The following is a 24,998-nucleotide window of genomic DNA, read 5'->3' as shown; positions in this document are numbered from 1 at the left end:
TATTCACCTTAAGAAAGCATGTGAAATAGTTAGATTTTCTGCATTATAAGTAGATTTGTAAATCTGTATCACAGGACTTTTCTGTGGAAGAATTAGCAGTGCTTTTCCTGTTGGTGTTTTGTTTTTATTTTTTACTCATATCTGATGGATGTGAATACTTTTCTAATGCTCATATCTTGAACACAGAACTATGCACTTCCCTTTTTCTCCCCCTTTAAAATGTTGCAATTTTATGATACATCCTTCATCCACTTTTCCATAAATTTTCTGAAAATGTTAGTCTTTCTCTGTGTTGAAGTTGATGGTTTCCTGAAGCTTTAGTGCTGTGGGCTTTGACTGTTCAGTACCTGGAATGGTTGTGAGGCTTCTGTGAGCAGTTCTGAAAATTTTCTAAATTTTTTGAGAACTTGGATACCGAATCAGTTGTGCCTCAACTAGAGGTAGATAGGTTTGTTTTTTTTTTTTTGTTTTCAAGTGTTTTCATTTTTGGATTTCAAGTGTTTTCCCAAGAGTGGAAACAGGCTGGTGCTGGGGCATAGGGAGGGGCATGAGCTGCAGCTCTAGGAGGGAGGTGCTCCATGGGATGTGTGGAGTCATTTCTCTTGGATCCCAGAGGTGACCTCAAGTGCAAGTTCAGTCTGCCTTTCAGAAAATGTTCAGGAACACATCATTTTCTTCTGGTAAATTCCTGTGAAGGTTTAGGATCCTTCTTGAAAGCAAAATGGAATTACATGCAGAAAACTAACACTGGTGGCCAGCAGTAGTGGCCTTCTAAGGAAAGCAACCTAAAAAAACCTAATAAGCTTTTGACATAAAGGAGAGAATATTAAAAACTTTTTTTAAAAAGTGTACATCTCTCAGTTCTGAATTCAAACCTTCCTATACTGTAATGTAGGGAGAGTCCTTGTAGCAGTCAAGTAAAAAGAGAACTAGAAGGATTGATAGCTTCAGAACTTGATGAAGTAGTAGAAATTTTGAGCTGCTTTCCTGGATGTCATTATTTATAAGTGTGGTTGGTAGTGTCAGAGGTCTCAGTCTTTTGTGAACTGGATTCAGAGTTGAAAAAAATCACCTGAGTTCCCACAGAGAAACTTAGGGAGCACATACATAGCAGGGGCTGTAATTCTTTGATATTTCCTTTTCCGGGAAGTCTGGATATCTCTGTTCAGCTCAGTCCTCTGCCCTTTCTTGCTGTTGTCCTCTCAGCCCCAGGCTGTGCTGTGCCTGGAGGGTGTTTGTGCTCTCTTGGGTGCATTTGTTTGCTGTCTCTTCTTTGTGCCACCTGCCAGCCCTGGAACAACAGGAGGAAGAAGAGATTTGACAGAGATATGACTTGGGATAAGCAGATAATGTGGTAATTTGAGAGTTTAACCCAACAAGGGGAGAAGTTCTGACACTGAGTCAATGAACAGCCCCTTTATGCAGTCCCGACTCCACAGTCACTGCTGCTCTGCACAGAGGAATGGCAGTGCTGGATCAGTGAGTGGTGACCCTGTTCAGTTATTACAGCCTAGTGACAGCTCCTTTTCCTCACACCATCTGCAGCTGTAGCCATGTCTGTGTTTGTTCCTTGCATTCTGCCACATCCTGGCTCTGCCTTCTGAGCATCTCTGGAGCTGGACCCTTCCTTTGGTTTCCAACGTGCTGCTGTCATACCCAGAACTCCCAGCTAAGCCCTGTGACTGCAGCTGCCCTTGGGTGTCACAGTGGGACATTGCTTTTGGGAGTTTACTCTTTGTAGTTTGTGTGCCCATTGTACCAAGAACATCTGTTCTGAGATTATTCCCAAGAGACAAGCACAGAATGTGAAGTACAGACTGGAGAAAATCCATCAGACTGGATGTGCCTAAATGTCCTGGAAGATGCCTCGTGGGTTTTAAGATAGCAGCAAACTCAAACTGTAAACTAGCAGGAAGCTTAGAGGAAACCTATTTTTTTTTCCTCTGCAACATTGATTTATGCTAGCAGACTTGAGCTGTGTCAGACTGAAAATGGTTTTTTATGGTAAAGCCAGGAGAGTAATGTATTCATTGCTGCTGCTTGGGTGTCTGCAGAGGAGGAAACACATATGGACTGCTACTACTAATACATAAATTGACTGCTTCATAATAGCAGAGTACAGCTTGGAGAATTGGACAAGAAAAATATTTAACAACATTAATGCTTAATCTCAAAATTTTGTGATAAAACTTTAGAGAAAAGATGATTCAATGAGATAAATTCGAATTAGATTCAATTAGATATGATGGGTCAGCTATTAAAAGGTATTTTAAATGGTTGCAAATTTTCAGCTTTGCCATTGCTGTATGGACAGACTGAAGAGTGAGACACCCTGGAGAGCAGCCCTGGGGGTCACTGAAGTTACAGCTTCTTTTTGGGGGCAGAGCAGGGGCTGGCACTGATCTCCTCTCTGGTGACCAGCAACAGGACCTGAGGGAATGGCCTGGAGCTGAGTCAGGGGAGGTTTCAGTTGGATGTTAGGGAAAGGTTTTTTCAATATTTACTGCAAGATTTCAGAAGGTGAAAACCAAAATTCCTTTGTATGTGCACTCCTGTACTATTGGGGATGATGCAGTGCCACAGTTGTGGTGTATTTGTGGTATTTCCAAAATTTATCTATAGCTCTGTTGCTTCCAAAAAAAGGAACATGTAAAAGAAGAAGATTGTTGCATCAGAAGAGTTATCAGAAATTACCAGCTTTTCTTCACATCTTTCTGTGTGGAAAACCACTGCTGACTTGGCCAAGGAAACCAGTGAGAAATACTGGCAAAGATCTGGTGTGTCCTGGATTAATCATGTGGAGCTTTAATCTGCTGATTTATTTCAATCTATAGGCTTCTTTTGGAAAACTGATTCTTGAGAAACTTTTGCTGTCTTTTAAAAATATCATATTATCCATTATATTATTTAACTCACTGCTGTTTGTAGAGAGAGACCGAAATTCTCAATCATCATCTGTCAATTTGAAAACGTGCATGAGAGGCAGAGGCTGGATGCAGCTCGTGGCTTCATTTCTTGTCGTGATTCCTTTTGTTACTGCTGGAAAATGTAAAGGTTGTATTTATTATAGAACTTGCAGGACACATTTGAGGAGCATGTTCTGCCTTTTGTGGTGAAAAATTTCTTAATATTCATAATATTCTGAAACGTATGGTGATTTCAATTCCACCAGTTGACCTTTTATCTTTTATTTTATCTTTCAGCAGGACCAACAGAAGGTTTGGGGAAAATAATACAAAGATTTCCCCAGAAGGACTGGGAAGACACTCCTTTTCCACAGGGAATAGAGTTGGTAAGTTTGCATTACATTTTGCAATTTTTAGAATTTCTTTCACGTGCAGTTGGAAGATACATCTGCCTTCATGTAATGATCTCTATCGTTTAACCCAACAGGGAATGGGTAGAAATTAGTGAGCAGAGGGGATAGATAATAGATTTAAGAATAATAGTTTTTGCTAACAGAAGATAATTTGTTCTGGTATGCACAGCTAAGTAAATGTTCCTAGAATATTGAAAATGTCTGCTTCAAATTTATAAACAGTGTGTTTAAAAGAAATGCTTATTTATGCCTCTGTGTTTTTGTGAGCAGCCTTCAGATGGCAGATGACTTTTCATTGTTATGTTCAAATAATTACAAATGTGTATTTGTATAATGTAGATTAAAAAATAAATTAATATAATATTCCAATAATCTGGATAAAGATAAAGCAAGACTAGTGTGCAGGGATCTCTATAAACAGAGAATTCCCAAGGTGCTGCTTCTTTCCCTTGGTCTCTTGTGGGATGCAATGCAGAAGTGTCTCACTCATCTGGGTGAGGGATTCACTCAACATCTGTCTCTAAAAATCCTGAAGACAAATGAAGGACTGTGGTCATATTCTGAAGTGAGGTTTCTGAGAAGTCAGAGTGAAACTTTTCCTGCCCTGAAGTTAGCAACTTCTGGGACAGGATGAGCTAGAGGAGGAGATGGGCTGTAGGAAATGTTGCAATAGGAGTCTTTGCACTGTGGGGCAAAATCAGCAGCAGAGGATAAAGACAGGGACTCTTCACTGAGTTTATTGTCCAGACCCAGCACCCAGAGCAGCCTTTTACCCATCTGTGCCTGCCAGGAGTGTCCAGCTCCTTGCTCTGTGCCACTGCCATTGCTGAGCTCTCCACGAAGGACAGCAAGGGCTCCGTGGTGTTTGCTGCTCTGTCCCTGGTGCAGCAGAGGTGCTCCCTGAGCTGGTGTGCATTTTCTCTGGCTCTGTGGTTTCATTTCTTCACAGCCTGGCATCAGCCTGGGCTTTCAGGGCTTGCCATGCCCTGCTCACTGGGCTGAGCCTGGTTTCTCACCCACGTGGTGGGGAATTGCAGCCTCTGGGGTGCCCTTGCATAAGTGCAGGTTTGGCAATGCTGAGCTCTGCTGAAACAGGGGGAGCTCCAAGGTTCAGCCAGGAGGGTTCATCTTGCCTCAAACAACCACAGAGGCTGAGCCATGGTAGGGTTTTCTCTGCCTTTACCCAGATCTTCCTTACCTGGTCCAGAGAAAGCAACGGGTCTGGCTGCCTGTGAGGATGTGAAATAAATCAGCACAGCTTCTCTTGAAGCAGTGAATCTTAATCTCTGTCCAGGTGTTGTCTCTCATTAAAGTTTAATTGTAAGATTTTAGCACTACAAGAAACACCTTTCTAAAGAAAGATTTTTTTTTTTTTAATATAATATTTTTTTAAATAGGACAAAATGTCATTTCTGTATCGATTCTCAAACGACTCATTGGGCAAAGCCATTAAGACTTTAAACTTTCCAAATAAAATCTGACAATTTAAGAGCATCGATTCAGCCAGTTGGCAAAATCAGTCAAGTTTTGATGTGCTTTCCAAGGCTGGTAAATAAATTTTAATTAATGAAGATTGAGGAGTTAGAGATACTGCAAAGATCAAGTACTAAAGTAAATCACTGATGAATGTCAGATTTTGGCAGGAAGTTTTTTTCAAGGTTTTGGATGAGTCTAACAAGAATCAACACTAATTCATGGAAAGGAAAGAAGAAAAGCTGCATTACCATGTTCTGTTTGTCACCCTAAGGGCAGATTTAATATCATTAAAGGGGTATAACAGGCAAGCCTTGAGAAGAAAGGTAAGAATAGAATAGTTGTCAAATGTATATTAGACTAAAATGAGATGTGTTTATTAGTAGCACTTTGTTCTATGACAAGTTCAAGTTTATATCCTCTTAAAGGTATTTTCTCTTCTTTGAAGCATCTGTATGAAATTGTATGGTTTCTGCTAAATGGAAAAAAAGCCATGGTTTGTATCTGAAAAACCTGGCAAGCTCTCTTCACTGTGTTCTCACAAAGGAAAAAGGCCAAAGCATTTACTTAATGGCAGGATTGAAGGAGATTTGCTGTGTGAACTTTGTCTTCTGTCAGGGGTGGTTCTCCTGTTGTGAAAAAACCTTGAGCTGTTTATTGGTGATGATCTCAGTGTGCCACTGACTTCCCCCCACCACTCTCAGCTCTTTTGTGAATTCTTTGCCTGAGAATTTAGACATTTGTGGGATTTTTCTAATATTTTTTTTTCAACTAGCATAGTTTGAATGGGGTCATTTGTATTGACATGTAATGAGTGACACATCCACAGGTGACAGGATCACAGAGCAGCCCAGGCTGGGAAGGACCTGGAAATGAGCTTTGGTCCAGCCTTTCATGGGAAAGGAAGCATAGCTGAGATGATCCTACCAGCCTGCCCAGTCTCAGCTCAGAAACCTCCAGCAGTGACAACTCCACTGTGTCCCTAAATGATCGAATAGTTGTGTCCTATTCGTGTTGGAAATGGCATTTTATGAAACAAGGCAAGGGAGAAGTAGTGGCCAAGCCCTTTGCACACCCCTACCCCTGCAGCTTTAGTGCTTTGAGATGGAAAATTCCTTCTGGGAGCCCCTGTGCTCTCTGTAGCTTGTAGAGATCCCTTTAGTCCAAGCTCCAGCCAAAAACTGATGGACAAAAATCATCTGAGAGTTTATTGTAGGGTTCTTCTCTTCAGTCCCTGTGGGTTTGAATTGATGTGATCAGATTTCTGCCACATAATTAAGGCAATGTGAAGAGTGGAATTGTGTAGGTAATTTTCAAGTTAAATAAGAAAACCACATCAAATAATATTTAACTTTTTTTGAGTCCAGTTTTGATAATCAGGTACCTATGGGATAAACTGGGCCTACTGGACTGACCTTTGACTGAGTGAAAAGGGATCATTTTGAGAACATCTTCCCTAGAAAGGATGACCCAATTTCACCTTTTACTTTGACTGTCTTTGTACTTTTGTAATTTGACATAAATATGTAGAGAACTGGGTCATTATAAAACATAATTGCAGTCTGAACTTTACTGAAGGGCATTGTATTTAGTGAATGTGTGTTCTGGATTAAAGGATTAAATTATTCAAACTGTGTCTATTTTTATGTGATAGCCATGTTCTGGTCACAAACACATTGTCCAGAATTCAACAGAAATACACTCTATTCAATTTTATTCAAGTCAAGTACTTTAATTTGTCTTGTTCAATAAATTGTGTCTTCTGTTTGTCAGTGGTGAGCAAAGCCATGAGTCTGTGCTGAGGGAATGATGCTGCCAGGAAATGTTGGTCAGTGTTTTCTCACACCTCCTACTTGTCTGCATCCCCTGAAATGACATAAAGAGATTTTTCTTAACCTTATACTTTTTGCATTTGCCATTTCACTAAAGACTTCAGAGCTTTAAACTTTGTTCTGTTTATAACTGAATGCAGAAACTTTGATAAGCCACCTGCAGATTGCTGTGAAACATACCTGGAGTCTTTTGCAATGGATTATTTATAATTAAAATAGCTGCTAAGGCTCTGAAGACTATTTTACCTTTTTTTTTTTGTTAAATTGTGTGATGTAACTGTGAGTTAGATATGATATTTCTTAATGTTATGTATCATATATATTGAGTGTTACTTCAGAAGCAATAAAATGCTTTTCTTCCATTTGCTGGAACCTTTTGTGGGCTATTCAAGAGAAATGTAAGGAACAATTTCAATTTAGAATCTGAGGATCTTCATTTTACTGACAAATAGCAGTCCATCTGCAATTTATTGACAAATGCAAGTCAGAGTGAGTTTCTTCCAGTTCCATGAAAGTAAGCTGACTCTGAGGGGTAAAGAGAGATTTATGCTCATTCTTCATAAAGTATTTGGCTCAGAAAAGCATTTCAGTCATTGATTTTTGAAAGAATGCAGTTAGAACATGGCTTCCCCCCATGATATTTTAAATGAACACTTTTGGGTATCCTTCTCCATAGTCTGTCTCTTTCTGAGAAGTGTTTTCAGATGCAGCTGAAGTGTAAAAATAACCCTGTAAAGTCAGCTGGGACATGCAGAGCAGTGTAAGGTTAGGACAATCAAATTTCTTGTTCTTGCTTGTAGAAAGAATGCTTGAGAGTTTATGTTGGTTGAATGAGTTAGCTTTACATTTCTGCATATTTTTCTTATTTCTAATGCAGTTTTAATTTCACAGTGTGACTTTCTAGACATGATAATTAGTTCTACATCAGAGGAAGCTTTGCTATGTAATGTTACACTGTAAAGTCATTTTTGTCCCAGGGCCAAATTAGCTAAACTAATGTCATCTGCATTACTCAGTGTTGGGAGGCTGATCTTAATGAGGCCAGTGAAAGTCATACCTAGAAACAGTTACATTGTCTGGAGTTTAAACTGGATGTGATGTGTTCTGCACTTTGTGAGCAGCAGGTAAGGAAATTTCCCACTGTAACTGCTGGTGGAGTTAACAGCAGTGTCATGATTTAGTAATTTGCATTTCAAGTATAGTGCAAGTATAGAAATTAACATATATGTCTAGACAAGCTAATCACCTCTCCAAATAATTACTTAAATTGTAAAATTTATTTTTAATTGGTAAAAAGTGCTATTTAATAGAACCATTTGAAGACTACTTACCCAAGTTATGAGACTGAGAGAGAAAGGAAGGCTGCACATATCCCTTTGGATTCTGGAAGGTTGCCTGCTCCCTTCTAGAGGAGGAACTGGAGTTGTTGGAATCAGATTATTCCTCCTTTGTGTACAGCCCTTGCAGTGGAGCTTAACATTTCTGCACTTTTGTTTTGCTTCAGACATGAACTCTTAAAGGGATGTGGAATATGGCTTTTATGAAGGACTGGATTAAATTTTCAAATTCCAGCTAACCTGAGATACAAAAAAATCCAAACAAATGAGAGTAAGGAATGGTATTTTCCAAGTGTATTCGTATTCTGACTGATCTAGTTGGTGTTGTACAAATTTCCACTTCATTTTTACATTCATAATTTATGAGTTACAACTCTACCTCCGAGATCTTAACTAATTATTTACTTCTGTTGGAGCTTTTACTGTTGGAATGGGGAGAAAAAACTATCAAAAAAAACCCCCACCAAAACCCAGTTCATTTATCTTCAAAGTTGCACTCAGTGGAAGACATTTAAAAGAAGGCCAGATTTTAAAGTAGAAGAGTTTTACAGGAGTCCTAAACTTCTGAAAATTTCCACTGCAGTCTCTGGAAATCATTACACATTCAGTCAAAGGCAATACTTCTAAAATTCAAGTGCTGATCTCTCAGTATTATTTCTGTTTTACCACTTTGGTATAAGACATCTTTTCTGAGAAAAAATATCTGATGCTTGAACATTTCACTGCTTATTTTAAATAAGACATAAGAGACAACTAGAGCTGCAGATTAGACAGTTAAGGCCTGAAGTGATTAAAGTTTTAAGGGAGTTAATCTTTAAATGCTTCAGTCTTAGCTAGCTGATCTGTAAGCCAATTTTTCTCTAACATTAATGCTTTTAAAGACCTGAATAAAGAGTTGTCTACAGCACCCATTTAACCTTCAGTGCACCTGGTCAGCTGCAGAGACTTTTTCTTTGGTGGGGGGATTTTTTTGCCCCTTTTTCCCCTCAAATGCTTTTTACCTCTCAAGAATCATTACATATGTAATTCTTGAATGAACTGCTACATGGCAGAGCTCAGTGTAGCACTTACAAATGCATTGTGTTGTTTTTATTCTCATTTTATTCTCATATTGCAGAACAGGTGCATTCAGCACTTAGTAGGAAACAGATGATAGCAAAAGTTCAGTGATTAATTTTTTTTTTTTTCTCAGAGTGTTTCTGGACTCAGCTTATATTCTTTGAGCATATTGGCCTCCACTAGACAACTTAGAGTGATATTAATGTGGTGTATTTTAGTTCTATTTCTGCTATGCTGTAAAGCAGCTACATTCTGGTTTTAGAATCTGGGCTTATTGAATGGATGTTAGCTTCTGGATTTTGTAGACTAAAGTGACACAGGTTTCTGAAAAGCTGAAAGTGTCCTAAACATCAGAGGATGTTCTTTAGCTTAAGTGACCTATTCCACTTTGGACTAATCATCCCTGAAGATCATTTCAGAATAATTCTATATGAACACAAATCCATGTAAGTTTGGAATCAACAGAAGAGCAGTTTATCTGCATAAGACACAAACATTTTTAAGTCAGTTAAAACTCCTGTGAGTGCTGCACCTTCTGGGTTTACAGCACTGTTTTTATGTTGATCCAAGCACACAGAAATGAATTGAAATGTATTTGTGTGCACTATCACATGCAGTTCTGTAGTTCTGCAAAACTCCTGTTCCCAGTTTGTCCTCGTGTCACATGCAGGTGATTGTACCTGTCTGAGGTGTGTGCCATGTCTGCATTTCCCCATCTGTTGTCTCCACAAATGGCAAAGTTGAGCTCAGCATGAATCAAAGAAGTTTAGCTTCTGAATAAAAGTAAGCAGTACTCTGAGATGGCCAGGGGTTAGACATGAGAAGACTTCAGATAAATAAAATGAAAGGATGAACTGTTCTCCCTGTGCTTTGAGGATATGGTGAGTGAGTGGATTCTCTAGCAAAGGAGATTTGGTGTAAACAGTAATAAATGTTTAAATAGGTGGAGCTCGTGCTATTTAGAATGAACATTTTGAGCAGTATTATTTGTTTCTGATGGGGAATGACATGGAAAGGGGAATTGCTTGGATAATCTCCTGAGGTTCTCAGATTTGTTAATCTGAAAAGCCAAGGCTCTGGTGGCTCTCCTTTGTGCCTGCTCATTTGCTTCTCTGCAGAAAGAGCCAAGGGAAGGCACCAGGCTGGGACAGCAGAATGGAGATGAAGGAAGCAAAGTTGTGGATTACTGTGGGAGATGAGAGCTGGTCTCTGGGGGAATGTCAGGTGTTTGCCCTTGCTGTTAATACCAGCAAACCTTGTCACCATTGGATCATCTTCTGTAAGTGCCAGGGAGGAAGAGAGAGAATTGAACAAATGTAACAACCCTGAAAACCACTGAATTACCTCAGAACCACTTTCCAGTTTGTTGTTTAAAATTTCTATGTTTTGTTTCAGTTCCTTATTACAGATGATCTGTCAGCTTTCTGTAAGAAGATGGAATTTCTTTTATGCTTGAAGTGCTGTAATTTAGACAATTTCTTGACTGACGTTTCTGGGGTTTTTTGCTTGGTTGGTTTGGTTTTTCTGTGTGTTTGTGCAGGGAGCTGAGAATTGGTGTGGTTTTGGGGAAAGCCAGCCAGCAGGAGTGTTGTGTGTTGGATTTATAGCCATATATCCAGTTGTCACAAAGCCATCCTCTCTGGGGTTGTGTGAAGGAGCAGATGATGTGCATCTAATCAAACACAGTCTATTGGGCTGGAGACAAGATTGTGAAACTTGAACTGGGTTGTTGAATGTGTTCTGGGAATCCAGGAATAATTTATCTGTGAAGTTGATTCTTATGACTGTAAATCACTGTGGAATGTTTTCTAATAGTTCAAGAAAACAGATTAATGGAAAATAAAGGGTATTTTACTTTTTTTTTTTAACAAATTTGTTAGTGTTTTTTTTTTTTTTTAAAGCTGATACTTTTCATGCTAAGAATTTCTAATCAGTAGTACTTGTACATTATATTCCCCCAACCCCTCAGTTTGACCAACCTTTTAGTTTGTACTCTACATAAATTTTGTTGTGTTTTGATGCAGGTTTCTTCTGCTGGCTTAAATCATCTTAGTGGTTTGGCTTCTTAAACTTGAAAACTTTTTTGAAACCTTTACACAGTGTAGGTGCTTATTCATAATAAATTATAGAAGGTGTGTCCTAGCTGTGCTCACCAAAGAAGAGAAAAGAACATTAATAAATCTTGTGATGATGCTTCACAATTCTGTGCATTCTGTGGGCCACAGCTCATTTTATCATTGCATTATCCAGTGTGAAACCAAACAGAAAGATGAGTGCAGAGGCTTTCTGCAGTTCCCAGCTGGTAAAATTTCTGCTTTCCAGATTCCAAGCTGATTCCAGTGCTTCAGTGTCTGACTGAGGCTGTGCCATGCACAATCCTTGGCAAAGGTCTTGGGAGTTTGTTACCAAATTTATTTATTTTTTCTTTTTAATTTAACACATTTCAAAAGTAGCCTGTTAACCTCCAGCACCACCTCACAAACTGAAATCTCAACAGAGCTCAGTTTATGAATCCTGAGGTTGGGATGTTGTTTTGTTTGTTTATAAAGCAAACACTGCTTAATAACATTTCAGTACAGCATGGTGCTGCTGGCTTCTGGCTGATTGCATGGAGTTGACAGAACCACTTGGAAATTTTCAGGTTTTATTGTACAACCTTTTTGGAGTCTTGTCTGTATCTCAGTAACATGTAACAAATCTGGCATTCTTTTATACAAAATCTGGTGGAAAAAGAAATTGATGAATGAACTTAAAGGTTAGGGGATACAAAAGGTGGCTAGACTATTTAGATGGCCTTTTTCCTTCTGTATTATTATTTAGTAAGGTGGTATTTTATAATTTCTTGTACAGTTCTGATCCTAATTTCAGTATGCATTTGATAAGTGACTGAGAATTTTTCTAAAGAAAAAAACTCTCATTTTAAGTAGAAGTCAATAAATAACGATTTTCTATATATTTGTTGTAACAGGAGTGTGGGTTTGGTCATAATAAGAAAAATAGAACTATATTCAGATGTGATTGGTAAGTGCTTATTTTAGGGCTGGTCACCAAGAAGAATTTTCGTCTTTGAACTTCTGAGTGGGGATCTGCCACAGGCATGGCCTCTTGTAATGGATTCCAAGTGTGGAAGCAGCAGTTCTGCCAGCACTTTACCTGGACTGCTCCTAGCACAACCTTTCCTTCTTTGCCTCCTCATTGCAGGGAGGGTGTCAGAAATAAACCAGTGCAGCCCAGACCTTCACAAGTGGCAGATTTTGAAGATGAGTGCTAATGGTGCAGCTGATCCTTGGAGTGTTGGGATTTTATTTCATGTTGCTGAGAGACACCTCTCTGGGGTCTGTTGGGTTGCAGTGTCTGTGATTTTCAAAAGCATCCCTTGAACTGCTGCTTTTATTCAGCTGTCATGGATACCAGCATAACTAAAAAGGAAGTTTATTTCTATATCAATAGCAGAGTAATAAGTGAAGCATTTCAGCTGGCTGCTGGTATGAATCTCTGAAGCTCCAGCTTGTTGGTTTGGAGAGGAGGCAGTTCAGGCTTTGCTTGTAGGGTGATGCTTGCACATCAGCCTGCAATTAATGAAATCTGAGCTCTGGAGTGAACCTGGGCAGAGAGGGAGAAATGAAACCCAAGATTTCTCTTGATGCTGTTTGCAACTTGAGCTTCCCTGACTGCAAATCACAAGTCTTGCAGGTTTGTATCCTTTAAAATCTCACCTGCTCTCTGCATGTTTCCCTGGAAAAAACCAAATTCCCTCTTCTCCTTCTCCTGCCTTTCTTGGATTTATGTTTCTAACAAAGGTTACTGATGCTCTAAGCTACTGCTGATGCTTTTGCAGAAGCTTTTCTGTCTGGATTTTGTCATAAAGGTGTCCCCAAACTGCTTGCTCGTCTTTTCTTTACACTGGCTGATTCCTTAACTTTGCTGTGAAATGATCTTTTATTTATGTCAACAAAAGGAGATCAGAAAAGCAGATCATGCCCTGTTACTGACCAGTGCTGGTTATCCTTAAGTCAAAAATGCATTTTTTCTCTTTTTTATTTTTTTTTATTTGAATCTCTGCCAAGTTACTTGGACAAAGGCAACTAGAACATCTATAAATTAGGTCTAAAGTAATTTTAATATAATACATGAGGTGTAGTCACACCTCCCACCTCCAAATGAAATGATCTGCTGTTTTACTGAGCTGCTGGTATTTCTGTTGTCAGTCTGCCATAAATTGTGGGAAATTTAATATAAGAAATGGCTTTAACTTTCTGCTCATGTCCCTTTCCCTCTTCTCCCTTAGTCTCTGTGTTTTCAGAGCTTAGTTTTAGCTCTTTATCTAAGCAAAGGCAGTTCAACACAAATCCATTCTGGTGTGTGTAAAACAGGCTGCTAGGACAAGGCTGGATTATGTAACTACTTTGTGTGGATTCATGCAGAATATTACACTGGATTATAATCAAGTCAAAGATGCTTTCAATAATAAAATGCCCAGTGCAGTTATGATTTTGGTGCTTTTTTTTTAGGCTTACCTGTGAGCTAGGAGTGCAGGAAGCATTCTAAAAAAATATAAATAAATTCAAAATGTTTGATCTGAGAGAGAAGATCTGTTTTTTAGTTTACTGTCACATCTATGGTATAATGTGCTATTTTAAAAACAAGCAATACTCCTGTTGTGTACATGGCATGTGCAGAATCAACCTCACTTCATTTTTTAAACTATATTGTTTCCTTTTTGATTTGTTGTAGCAGTGGACAAAGAGAGATGTTAATTAAAATCATGGCTTATAAGCTTAGAATGAAGAATGAATTCGATTTAGTGTCAAACTAGTGGGATAAGAAGTGAGTACTAAAGTTACAGTGTGCATTCGTGACCTCAATGTTTTTAACATTCCTTGAATTCCAGATTTGTCTAGTTCTCGGCATCACCTCATGATTATTTGCTATAACTGCATACCAGAAAACTTTATTTCACAAGGATTTTCCTGCATTCTGGCCTGGTAATATACTTGTAGAGACTTGTTGGCATTTGCAATTTTGAAGATTTGTTGTTGGACCATTTTCATATCTGGTTCATGTCTCAGATATTGGATTTGATCTGCTTCTCCCAAAAAGCAGAGGAACTGGCAAGACCTCTCAAAAAGTGGGTGGAGAGTGCATTTCCCCCCTCCCCCCAATTTAAATATTTTGCTCCTGTGACCAATGTGTGTTTGCAGCAGCCACTTCTGCATGAGCAGCTTTTCAGCATCCACAGCCAGTTTTTGTATTGGCACCGAGGAGCAAAAATTACTCCCAAAAGTCACTTGCTGGTTTGGGTTATGGCTGACTCTTTTATATAAACATGGCTGAGGTTTTCTATTTTGAAATTCAAGATTTGATTCTTGTTCCACTTTCATCAATACAGTGACTTAAAAGGATGTGTTTTGGTCATTTCATGTCTGAATGTCTTCCATTCAAAAGATTAGCAGCATTTCCAGCTGTGTAGTTGGAAAACTGTGCCTAGTGTAATAAATACATATTTACAATTTTCTGTGAGTTTGAGTAATACAATTGTGAAAGCTTCATATGATTTAGGAAACTAAATCCATTTTGTATAACCAAAGAGTGATTAAGTGAGTGGAAATACATGAAATAACAATAACTTTGTGAAGTTTGCTCAGGCTTGAAAGATTGTTGATATCAGTTTTTTGTGCTAGTGTGCCTTAGCTGAAGAAAGTCACTATGTGAGTTGCATTGCCTGAGAAAAAAAAATTGCAGTAACAACTTCTGTGGAATCGTATGTAATTAATAAATATTTAAATCTATTTTAGCTTGGTTTAAAATGAAGGCACATCAGTGTTAAATTGAGTTTATTCTGGCTGCCACAAACATAATTATTTTTGTATTTTATGTGGCAAAGGCTAAGTAGATAGCATTCAGTGAAGTGCTCAATAATTTTCTGAAAGGTTTCAGTTTGAGCCAAGGTGAACAATGATATAATTAAGGAAAATGTAATCAAATGTCAGATTTTTGTGCTGACTTTGGCTTTAGACTGCAAGTAGTATTGTGTGTAAAAGTTCAGCTAAAACCACTTAACTCCAGCCCCTGAGTTCAGACTGGGAATTAACAGAGATAACCTAAGTGGGATGATTTTATTGAACTATTTCTTTGGTTGTTGAAACGGAAAGACAGAAGCAGTTTAACAAAAAGAAGAACTTCAAGGTTTTATCTGTACCTTTCTTTCAAAATTCATCATTAAGCTTTCAAGAACACTTCAAAATTACAGAAAATGAGATTTTCATTGGCTCTCCTTCCTTTTTTAACTTCTTCTTGTAGAATTTGAATACATTTAATGATGCAAGTATTTTTTAACAGTTGGTATTTGTAGTTTGATCATGAAAAGAAATGGCTGGAAAGCATGACCTGAAAAGGAGCATTTGGTGGCATGTTTTATGTTTTGGCTGGGTTTTGTTAATGAAACATTTTGAGCTTATCAGCCACTGAATAGACATATTTTCTAAGTATTCTAATTTCATTTGTTAAATACATAGATGGGATCTATGCTGAAGCATTTTAGGGTGTGTAGTATGGGATAATAGTTGACATACTTCTTATATTATTAAGGTGTGTCATTATTACAGCACATGCACACCCTCTTATGTCTTACTGCTTAAATATGATAGTGCTTATAAGCTTTCCTTTTAAAGTATGAATTTACTACAGTGAGTTAGGTAACAGCATATTTATGTGCACTATTTCACCTATTATGGGTAATGCCTTACCTGTCTGTTGCAAGAGCCTCACTCCAGTGGAAACTGTATTTAAATGAGGGGTTGAATTCAGCAGTGGTTTCAAAGAAGGAAACTTAATGACTCCTGTCTCTTCAGATGACTGGCTCTAAGTGTGGCAGAAAAGAATGTGCTGTTTCAGTTTCACAGTAAGTGATGTCTTGCATGGATGAGGTAAGAGTGGGGTGCTCAGGAGCTGTCATTTTATTTTAGTTGGAGTCAACCCCTTCTTTGGGTTTCCTGTTTGAGAGGGTGTGATTCTCTACTGATCCAGAGAGAGAGGAGAGAGCAAATTACCTAATTTGAGATGCAATTTGGAAATGTGTAAATGAGATTTGCAAAGTGCACCTCCACGTTCCAGAGCCCAGTAAGAGGCACAGGGGGTGAGAGCTTTCTGCTGGGACTGCAGAAAGCAGCAGGGAGGGAGGGGATGCTGCCCCTGTGCTGACATCCCACCTGGAACCCTGCTCTGGCTCCCCAGCTCAGCAAGGACATGGAGCTGCTGGAGCCAGTCCAGAGGAGAGCAAGGGATGGTGACAGGGATGGAGCACCCATGCTGTGAGGAAAGGCTGAGAGAGCTGGAATTGTGCAGCCTGGAGAAGAGGAGGCCAAGGGAAACCTTCCTCTGGCAGCCTTCCAGGGCCTGAAGTGGTGCTACAAGAGAGCTGCAGAGGGAATTTTTACAAGGGCAGGTAGTGACAGGACAAGGGGGAATGGCTCCAAAGTGAAGGGAAGTGAGTTTAGATGAGGTGAAAGGAGGATTCTCTATGGGAGTGGTGAGCACTGGCACAGGCTGCCCAGAGCAGCTGTGGATACTCCATCCCTGGAAGTGTTTAAGGCCAGCTTGGATGGGGCTCTGAGTAACCTGGGATAGTGGAAAGTGTCCCTGTTCCTGGGCAGGGAGTTGGACCTGGAAGATTTTGAAGGTCCCTTCCAATCCAAACCTTTCCATGATTCTGTGATTTGCTGTTTAAATTTCAACCTATGGCAAAATGCTGATGGTACAATTTCTGCAATTTCTTCTCACTGCTCTGTGTGTGCTGCCTTCCCCTTCCTAAAGTATCTGTATTACTGCTGTGGAACCATATGAACTTTGGAAGGCTGAGTTTTAAACAGGAATTAGCAGTGGAACAGACAAATAGCTTTAGACCTCTTTATTCTGCTACAGCTAGAGATATTACACTGAGTTGAGGTAATGTGGTTAAAGTGAACCTTGCTTCAGGTTCCCTTTCCTGAGTGGTAACAAAAAGTCTGGTATTGCATGTGCATCTTCAGGATTCTTTTTTCACGTGCTTTAGTTTCCCCTTCTCAAGGAACGTGTAATGCTTCTTGATCCAGTTGTTTGGTGTTGTAAGATCCTCTCATGTATGATCACAAATATTTTAGTATTGACTATTCCAGATTCTTTTACTGTCCCTGGACTTGATGAATTTACTGTTAAATGTTTGTGATGTGTTCAGAAATTATCTGTAGAAAACAAACAAGAAAAACCCTAAGTCAATCAGCCCCTGTGACACATGCACAGAGCCCAGCAGAGATCTAATTTGCATCTCCTGGGGAAAGAGATTTATTCTTATTTTTAAATAAGAATATTTTCTTATTTCTTTTCATTTATTCTTACTTTTAAAAATAGCTTATTACTTCAAAAAAGAACTGTTTTCCTATACCATGACAATTTAATTTGATTAAGAGTTTATTTGGTGCATGTTCCTGCTAAAAGACTTTTTACTGACTCTATTGTGTTGAGTACATCCATTTACTTTTGTTGAAGAGCTGTTAATTGATGGATGATTTATGATCTAGCTGTAGAGAAGCCTTTCTGATTCATTTCCAGTGTAATTTATTTTTCTGTAGGGTTACTAGTTCTGTAATTTGATGTCTTCTGCAAGTTTGCTACTTGCAAGAAAAGAGTCTGGATAATGCTTTTATAAATAGATGAAACATTTGCCTACTTCAGATAACCTTATCTTGTCTTGTCTTCAGAAACTCACAATTTAGTTTTCTAATTTTATATTTTGATTACACAGAACATTTGGAATCATGCTCTCTGATACAGAAGATTTTGGAAAATGAAAATGAAAGTATCTTCCCCTCCAAAATACAGTTTTGTTCTAGGAACTTCCCCAGGAACCTCTCTAAGAAACTATAACATAGAAAGACTTCTTAGAGGGTTTTTTTTCAGTCCTCTTTGAGAGATTTTAGCCATTGTCATCATCATTTTTTAGAAGCTTTCTCCTCCTGACGAGTGATGAAACATTTTAGTAGTGACTGGGGGGATTGTCCTGTTCTGCTCTGCACTGGGGCAGCCTCACCTCGAGTCCCATCTGCAGTTTTGGGCACCACGATACAGAAAAGATGTAAAGCTGTTGGAGAGTGACCAGAGGAGTGGCAGGAGAAGCTGTTTGAGGAGTGGCTGAGGTCACTTGGTCTGTTCACCTGGGGAAAGGGACTGAGGAGAGACCAGGAGAGGGCAGGAGCAGGGCCAGGCACTGACCTCTTCTCTCTGCTGACAGAACTCAAGGCACTGGCCTGGAGCTGTGCCAGGGGAGCTTTAGGTTGGATATTAGAAAAAGATTCTTCACCCAGAGGGTGTCTGGGCACTGGAGCAGCTCCCCAGGGCAGTGGGCACAGCCCCGTGTGACAGAGCTCAGGAGTTTGGACAATGCCCCCAGGCACAGGCTGGCACCCTTGGGTGTCCTGTGAAGGGCCAAGAGCTGGACTGGATGATCCTGATGGGTCCCTTCCAGCCCAGTTCATTCCATCATTTGATGATTCTAATCTTCATTCCTTAGCAGATCTCTCTGCCACGTTTCTCAATCATTTTCAAATGTAGTTTTATATGTAACTTGCTGGAGTTTATACGTAATTCTGTTTTCCTTATCTTGGACAGGACTTTTCCTCCTCTGACAGTTAATTGATTGTTTTCAAAAGATAATTATGACTCCTGAGTGATGCACTCTGACAGCACCAGGCTTCACAGACTCATCACCACTTCCTAGACTAGAAGCAGTCAGGTGTACGTGAGGTTTATCACATTGACTTCCAACAAACAAATTGCTGCAGGTTCTTGCTGGTATGAGTTACAATCCTACTCCCCTTTAGAACTTGTTTTTCCCTTCAAGCTGAATTTATTCCTACTGTGCGAGTGTCCTCTGTGGAAAGAGGCTGCTGGTAGAGTTTTATCATGGAATAATGCTCTCTTAGTGTGAGACTTCAGAGTCCTGAGGAAGGAGCAGGGTTTTGGAGTGGGGCTGGCCCAGCACAGTGGCACTGAGCTGCTGCTTTCCTGGCAGAGGAGCAGCAGCATCACATTGCAAGGAGCAGTGCCTGGGCACAGCTCAGCAAGGGAACCGTGTGGGGCCACCACTGGGATGTGGCAGGAGGAGGAGGGAATGGTTCTTGTGGATGCTGAACTTTCGGTTTTTATGTACTTGCTGTCAGTTTTTTTCTCTTGACTTTTCAATTTCTGATACAGGAACATGTAATTAAAAAGTGTTGAAATGTTTAAAACTCTTTTTTTCTTTTTTTCCTTTTTTTTTTTTTTTTTCTAATGAAGTTTTCCAAGCAGGGATTTTGTCTCTAAACTTTTCAATCAAGCTGGCAAGTTTGTGCTTTTGTAAAAGCCTGTGGCCAGCTCACTTGTGTTCATTTGGAACAGAACTCTGGAGCTTGGGCTGCTTGTGACTGCCTGAATTTTCCTAAGTAGGAACAGTGTTGAACTGCCCATACTAAACCTCCCGTGGTTATCCTTCCTCTTTGAAATGAGTTTGTGTATGTTTTCACTGCATACTGTATATTTGTACTGTCTCTTACATTTTCTTCAGGTTTTACTTGAAGATAATGTACCTTTCAAAAAAAATACCTAAGGTGATGAAAAAGATGTTAATTTTTTCTTGCTCTGGTAGGTATTTATTTCAGTAAAGAAATATCACAGATATTTTTTCAGCAGAGTGGGAAGACTGTAAATGCTGCTGTTAAACTTGAGTGCTTGTCTGAACTAGTTTATACATCCTCTTTGGGGTGCAGCTGTGCCACACTTGTGGTGGGAAAACAAAGAGATCTTACTTAAAAGCTGCAGCAGTATTGGGGCAAAAAAGTGCTGTTATTGGGGGCTTTGGGGTTTTAGGGGTGTTTGTTTCTTCTTTTAAGATTTCAGGCTCTAGTTTCATTGCCACATGCCATAAATTTTGCACAAGACTGCAATTTATGTGCAATGTTTTCAACTACAGTAAACATTATTAATAACCTCATCTAGAAAAGAATTAAAATGCTCTGAGGTCATGAACCTAATCCGTGGAATGCCATGGGTCACAGTTAGAGTTGACTTTAGTCAGTGTGACTGAATGAATATGTGTATGAATACATGTAAAATAAAAATCTGACAGTTTTTATCCCTTACTTTTTAGAATTTCTGGATTGTGAAAGAGGCAATGACTTTGAAAGTTTTATTGTGTTTTTACTGTGGCTTTTAAAATGCATATAAATAAGTAATTACATGCTTTAAATGGGAGCAATGTAAATGCATGGAGTGCTCTTTACTATTTTTGTCTTTCATTTACTCTCTCAGTATGTTGTATTCAACGAATACAGTAATTTATTCACTACTCAGAACAGTAGCCGATATTTTATATTTAATTTGACTTTATTTTGTATCAAATCAATCTTGGTCTTAAACTTTGTTTAAGACAAAAATTTGTGTAATCCTATGGAGCCAGGGGGAGAAGCTTGTTAAGTGTTGTTTTGTGTTGATGTACATTTCCACAGGGCTTTGTGAACACTTTCATGTGGATTCATTGGAAATGACCAGCAGAGTATTTTTCTTAGATTTTTTTTCCTTTCAGTTGGCAGTGTTTCCTTCTAACATTTTTTTTAAGATTTTCCTTTACTGAGGATACTATTTCTATTACAAACCCACAAACCTGCTGGCTCTGGAAGCAATTATTTCAGATGAGACTTTAGAATTATAGACAAATATGAACACTTCAATTTTTTCTCAACTATGAACACTTGGTAATTTACTCCTTACATATTTTGAAAAGTGAGTTTACTCATTACTTTTGATATTATAATTTGCTCTTTAAAACATCATTATTAGCATCAGTTTTGCAAATAGGCTAACAGGTATTATGGCAGTCAGTTATGAGTTCTGGGGCATATTTTTTTAATTGCATGTAGTGCATTCATTACTATAACATTTTCTTTTGTGCTTTTCCCGTTTCTGGTGTTGCCATTAAAAGCATACATTTAGTCAGGTATTTGCCAAGTCTCATTTCAAATATCTGACCACTTGGTGCTCCAAACTGTGTCTTGGTGGAAGGGAATTGACATTTAAGAACGTCTGTGCTGCAGGAGCCAGCAGAAGTTGGTCAGCACTGGTTACAGGAAGAAACCACAAGGCTCTGGCTTCCAGCAGATACTGGAATGTGGTCCTAGAAGATGTGTGAGCCCATGCACTCAGGGGCAGGGATGCCATCCAGGGGAGCTTGTGCAGGCTGGAGGAGTGAGCCAGGGAAAGCATTATGAAATGAATCAGGGAAAAATGCAAAGCCTGTGTTTGGGAGGGAAGAACCACGTGTCGTGTTTGGTGTTGGAGACTGGCAGGCTGGGAAATGCTGAAAATGACCTCGAGGTCCTGCTAGACAGCAAGCTGAACGTGAGCCAGAGTGTGCCCTGGCAGCAGAGATCCCCAGCAGCATCCCAAATGGCACTCAGCATCCCGGCCAGCAGCCTGAGGGGATATTAATGAAGTCCTTTACTCAGCTCTTGAAAGATCCCATCCAAAAAGCTGCATCTGGTTTTGGGTCCCCCAGTACAAGGAAGATGTCCATGAAATGGAGCTGTTCTAGAGGAGGGCAGCCAGGAGGCTCTGGCCAGGGCCCAGACTTGTCCCATGAGGAGAGGCTGCAGCTGGAGAAGGGACATCCTTGGGATGACTGAACAGCAGCTTTCCAAAACCTGTGTGGAGGCTGCTGAGAAGATGGAGCCAGGTTGTGCTCAGTGCCATGTGTTGGGAGAACCAGAGGCAATGGGATAAATTGAAGAAAAGGGGTTGCAAGACAAGCAAGGGAAAAGCTTGCATCATAAGGAGAGCCAAGCATTGAGTAAGTTGTCCAGGAGACTTCATGTCTCCATCCTTGGAGGTTTTCAAGACTGACTTTCTAAATCCTTGAGCAATCTGGTCTGAATTTGGTATTTATCATACTTAGGGCAGGAGGTTGGGCTTACAGCTCCTGAAGTGCCTTCCCTGGGACCTCCAGCTGGGCTGTCACAGTGTGCAGAGTTGATGAGGAGAAGGAAGATCTGAAGTGAGATTGCATCTCAGTTAAAAGTGAGATTTGTGTCTCTGCAAAAGGGTCCTGCTGCTGGGCAAGGGGGGCAGAGCTGCATCCCAGCTCACAGCCCACGTTCAGTGAGCCAGGTCACACACAGGCTGTGATTAACTCTGTAGCTGATTTCTTACAGGTTATTTTATTATTATTATTATTTATTACAGTTATTTTCCAGCTCTCTGCCCAGTGTCCTAAGGGTGCTTAATGTGGGGAGTGGTTCTGGATGTTGTTCAGCAGTCTGGCCCTTGGTACCAGGAGATGATGTTCAGCTGCCCAGAGCAAACAGCAGCTGCATTTGCTGCCGTGGCCTGCTAACAAAACCCAAGTGCACAAAACACCTTTTAAAAGATCTTGTTGGAAATAACTACTTTTTAAAAAATGTAAGAGATCTATTTATTGCAAGATCTTCAACATTTTGATCGAACTAGTGGCCTAAACTGACAACTCTGCATTTGAAAAAAGATGGAGAAGAAAGCAGCTAATTTAAAATACATTTTTTCTTCTTAATATTTAAATTATTGATGAGTTGTGGTATGGTTTTCATTACTCCATCCAGTCACTTGGTTTCTGTCACTTTCTCATGTGTAGAGCCAGATATGCAAGATATTTTCTTAGTAATTTAGTGCCTTGATTTTGTGGTATTCGTCAACAGCATCTGTTTTATAGCAGTGTGCATGTTCCTAGAAACCTGTAGAAGCAGAAAAGCCACTTCTGGCTTGCCAAATCTCTTGATCAAAAGTTATTAAAGGCCTGGAAGTTCTTCCCAGTAGACCTGCTATCAGCTCTATCTAGAAACAGATTATGCTTCACTAACTCAATGTAGCTGCTCTAATGATAAATGATTTTGATTCGTTGGTAGATGGTGTTTGTTGGGTTTGCTGAGCACGGTTGAGCACTGAAAAGGCAAATGTGAGAATGGCAAAGTGAATGAACATTTGTTCTGAATCTGTTGTCACATCTTGCTGTAGGGGAGTGCCTGTTCTCCATGGAAGGAGTGAGGGAGGTGCTGGTGGGCAGCGTGGCCTTTCTGTGCATCACACAGGCATGGCTCGTAGTTATGGCACTTGGCATCTGAGAAACAGCAGCTGCAAAGACTGGAGAAATAAATTTGTCTGCTTTATCACACAATCATTTCATTTTCAGGACAAGAAATCCGAAGCTGAAATTTGCTTCATTGTCAGCGTGTCAACCTGCTCATTTTCTTTGACAGCATTTTTCTCTATAAAAGTATTCAATAGTGGAAATACTGTTCATCCTTCATAACAGTATGTTGGCCTTCATGAAATGAAGTTTTGTGAGAATTGCTTTGAAAGGTATCTATATACCTTAAAGATGTGAATTGTGAAAATGTTTTTGCATCCTAGAGTGGAAATGTAATTAAACTGATGTTTTCTTCTAGTTGAAAATAAATAGATTTTTACTATGTCATGCTGAAAAGTGTTACTAAAAGAGGGAATGAAAGCATCTCAATGAAAATACCTCAGTATTCCATTTGTTAGTGCTAAAAGATTTCTTTTATTGCAGAAAGGAAGTGCTCAGCTTCAGGCAAGACTCTATTCCAGGCTTAATTCGTGTTTCAAAATTTCAGTGAATTAAAAGTTCCGTGAGGGAAATGAAAATGAAACTTAGCCTTGCGCCCCCTTGCCTCAAACAAGAATGGGATTTAGATAAAGGCAGCTTGATGGGTAATCTGCAGTTCCTGTAAACACATATTTTTTTTAAACCCACCGTGTTTCTGTGTTTTATTCCACGTGATGTTTGCAGGGCAGACCTGGCATGGAGGTTTTTATGTGGCAGATCCTGTGCCTGAGGTTTTAAGCTGTTCCTGAGGTTTTAAGCTGTGCCTGAGGTTTTAAGCTGTGCCTGAGGTTTTAAGCTGTGCCCATGGCTGCAGGGCAGATTTGGGAGCCCTGCTCCAACAAAAGCTCAACAGGAACCAGGACCTGGTGACTGAGGGCAGCTGAGCTGAGCTGAGCTTAGCAAATCCTCCCTTCTTGGGTCTTCCTGTCCCGCTGTGAGCCGTGGTCTTGGCAGTGGCTGTGCTGGTAAAGGAAAGGTGAGGCAGCTCCTGGAGCAGGAACTGTGGGAGGCTGTGTTTGTTTCTCTTTCTCGTTTGCTGCTGGAATGTGTTGTTTCAGTGAATAAGCAGGCGGCAGTGGCATGCGGGATCGCACGTTCTGGTGACACACTGACCTGCCAAGATTCCTTTCGTTTGGAACACGGTCCAGAAAAAACTTCAGACCAGAAGCATCGCGTTGCCATTTAGGAAGCTCATCTTAGAACACCACAGGCCAGCGTTTCTGAAGCTGTGGTTTGCATCTTGGTGTAAGATGTGTTACATGTTTTAGTTACTGTACTATGTAATACTTAGAGCTGCAATGTTTGGTTCACATTGTAGTAAGCTTGTGAAAGTTCATTTCGATTTTTCCACTACTTCTGTAAAGTGGTACCTTTTATTTTTCTTTGCACCTTGAAAGGGGTTGTTTTGGTACTGTTTTTTACTGATAATTCATTAGAGTTAAAATTCATTTTATTGATAGATGTATCTTGCAGACAGTGAATTAAGTCTTATTTATGTGAGTAGTAATGCTTTTATGAGACAAAAAAAATTTATGGCTATGTGTACTAGCTGCCTACTTGCTCCTAGTAATACACTTACTGCTTACATATTTCTAGTAATTAAGAACACAAAATCATGTAGGAAGGACATCATTACTACAAAAAAATACACTGAGTGATTTAATAAGTACTGTACATGTGAGGCCTTAATTGCACAGGTGATTAGAGCTCTGGATGGAGAGTGAAATGGGTGCTTTTCCTTAGAGACCTTTTAGTGCATTCCTTTGGTATTAATAAAAAGCATCAAATCTTTGAAGTTTGTGCACTGGAAAGATGGT

General features: G+C 39.6%; 1 protein-coding gene across 7 annotated transcripts in view; it reads left to right on the top strand.

Moving 5' to 3' along the window:
• The window catches only part of SBF2 (SET binding factor 2), a 231,263-nt gene that overhangs the window by 40,834 nt on the left and 165,431 nt on the right, over positions 1-24,998 (top strand). For 5 of the 7 annotated variants that reach the window (XM_014876284.2, XM_014876287.2, XM_088175610.1 and 2 more), the window contains exon 2: positions 3,204-3,292. In XM_014876284.2, coding sequence (XP_014731770.2) covers positions 3,204-3,292 — 89 coding nt within the window. Of the gene's footprint in view, positions 1-3,203; positions 3,293-12,551; positions 12,714-24,998 lie in introns of those variants that run through there. The other 2 variants (XM_088175608.1, XM_088175609.1) reach the window with 2 other exon arrangements.

The sequence above is a fragment of the Sturnus vulgaris genome, chromosome 18, assembly GCF_052056855.1.
Source record: "Sturnus vulgaris isolate bStuVul1 chromosome 18, bStuVul1.hap1, whole genome shotgun sequence".
Taxonomy (NCBI): Eukaryota; Metazoa; Chordata; class Aves; order Passeriformes; family Sturnidae; genus Sturnus; species Sturnus vulgaris.
This window is presented reverse-complemented; position numbering and strand designations above follow the sequence as displayed.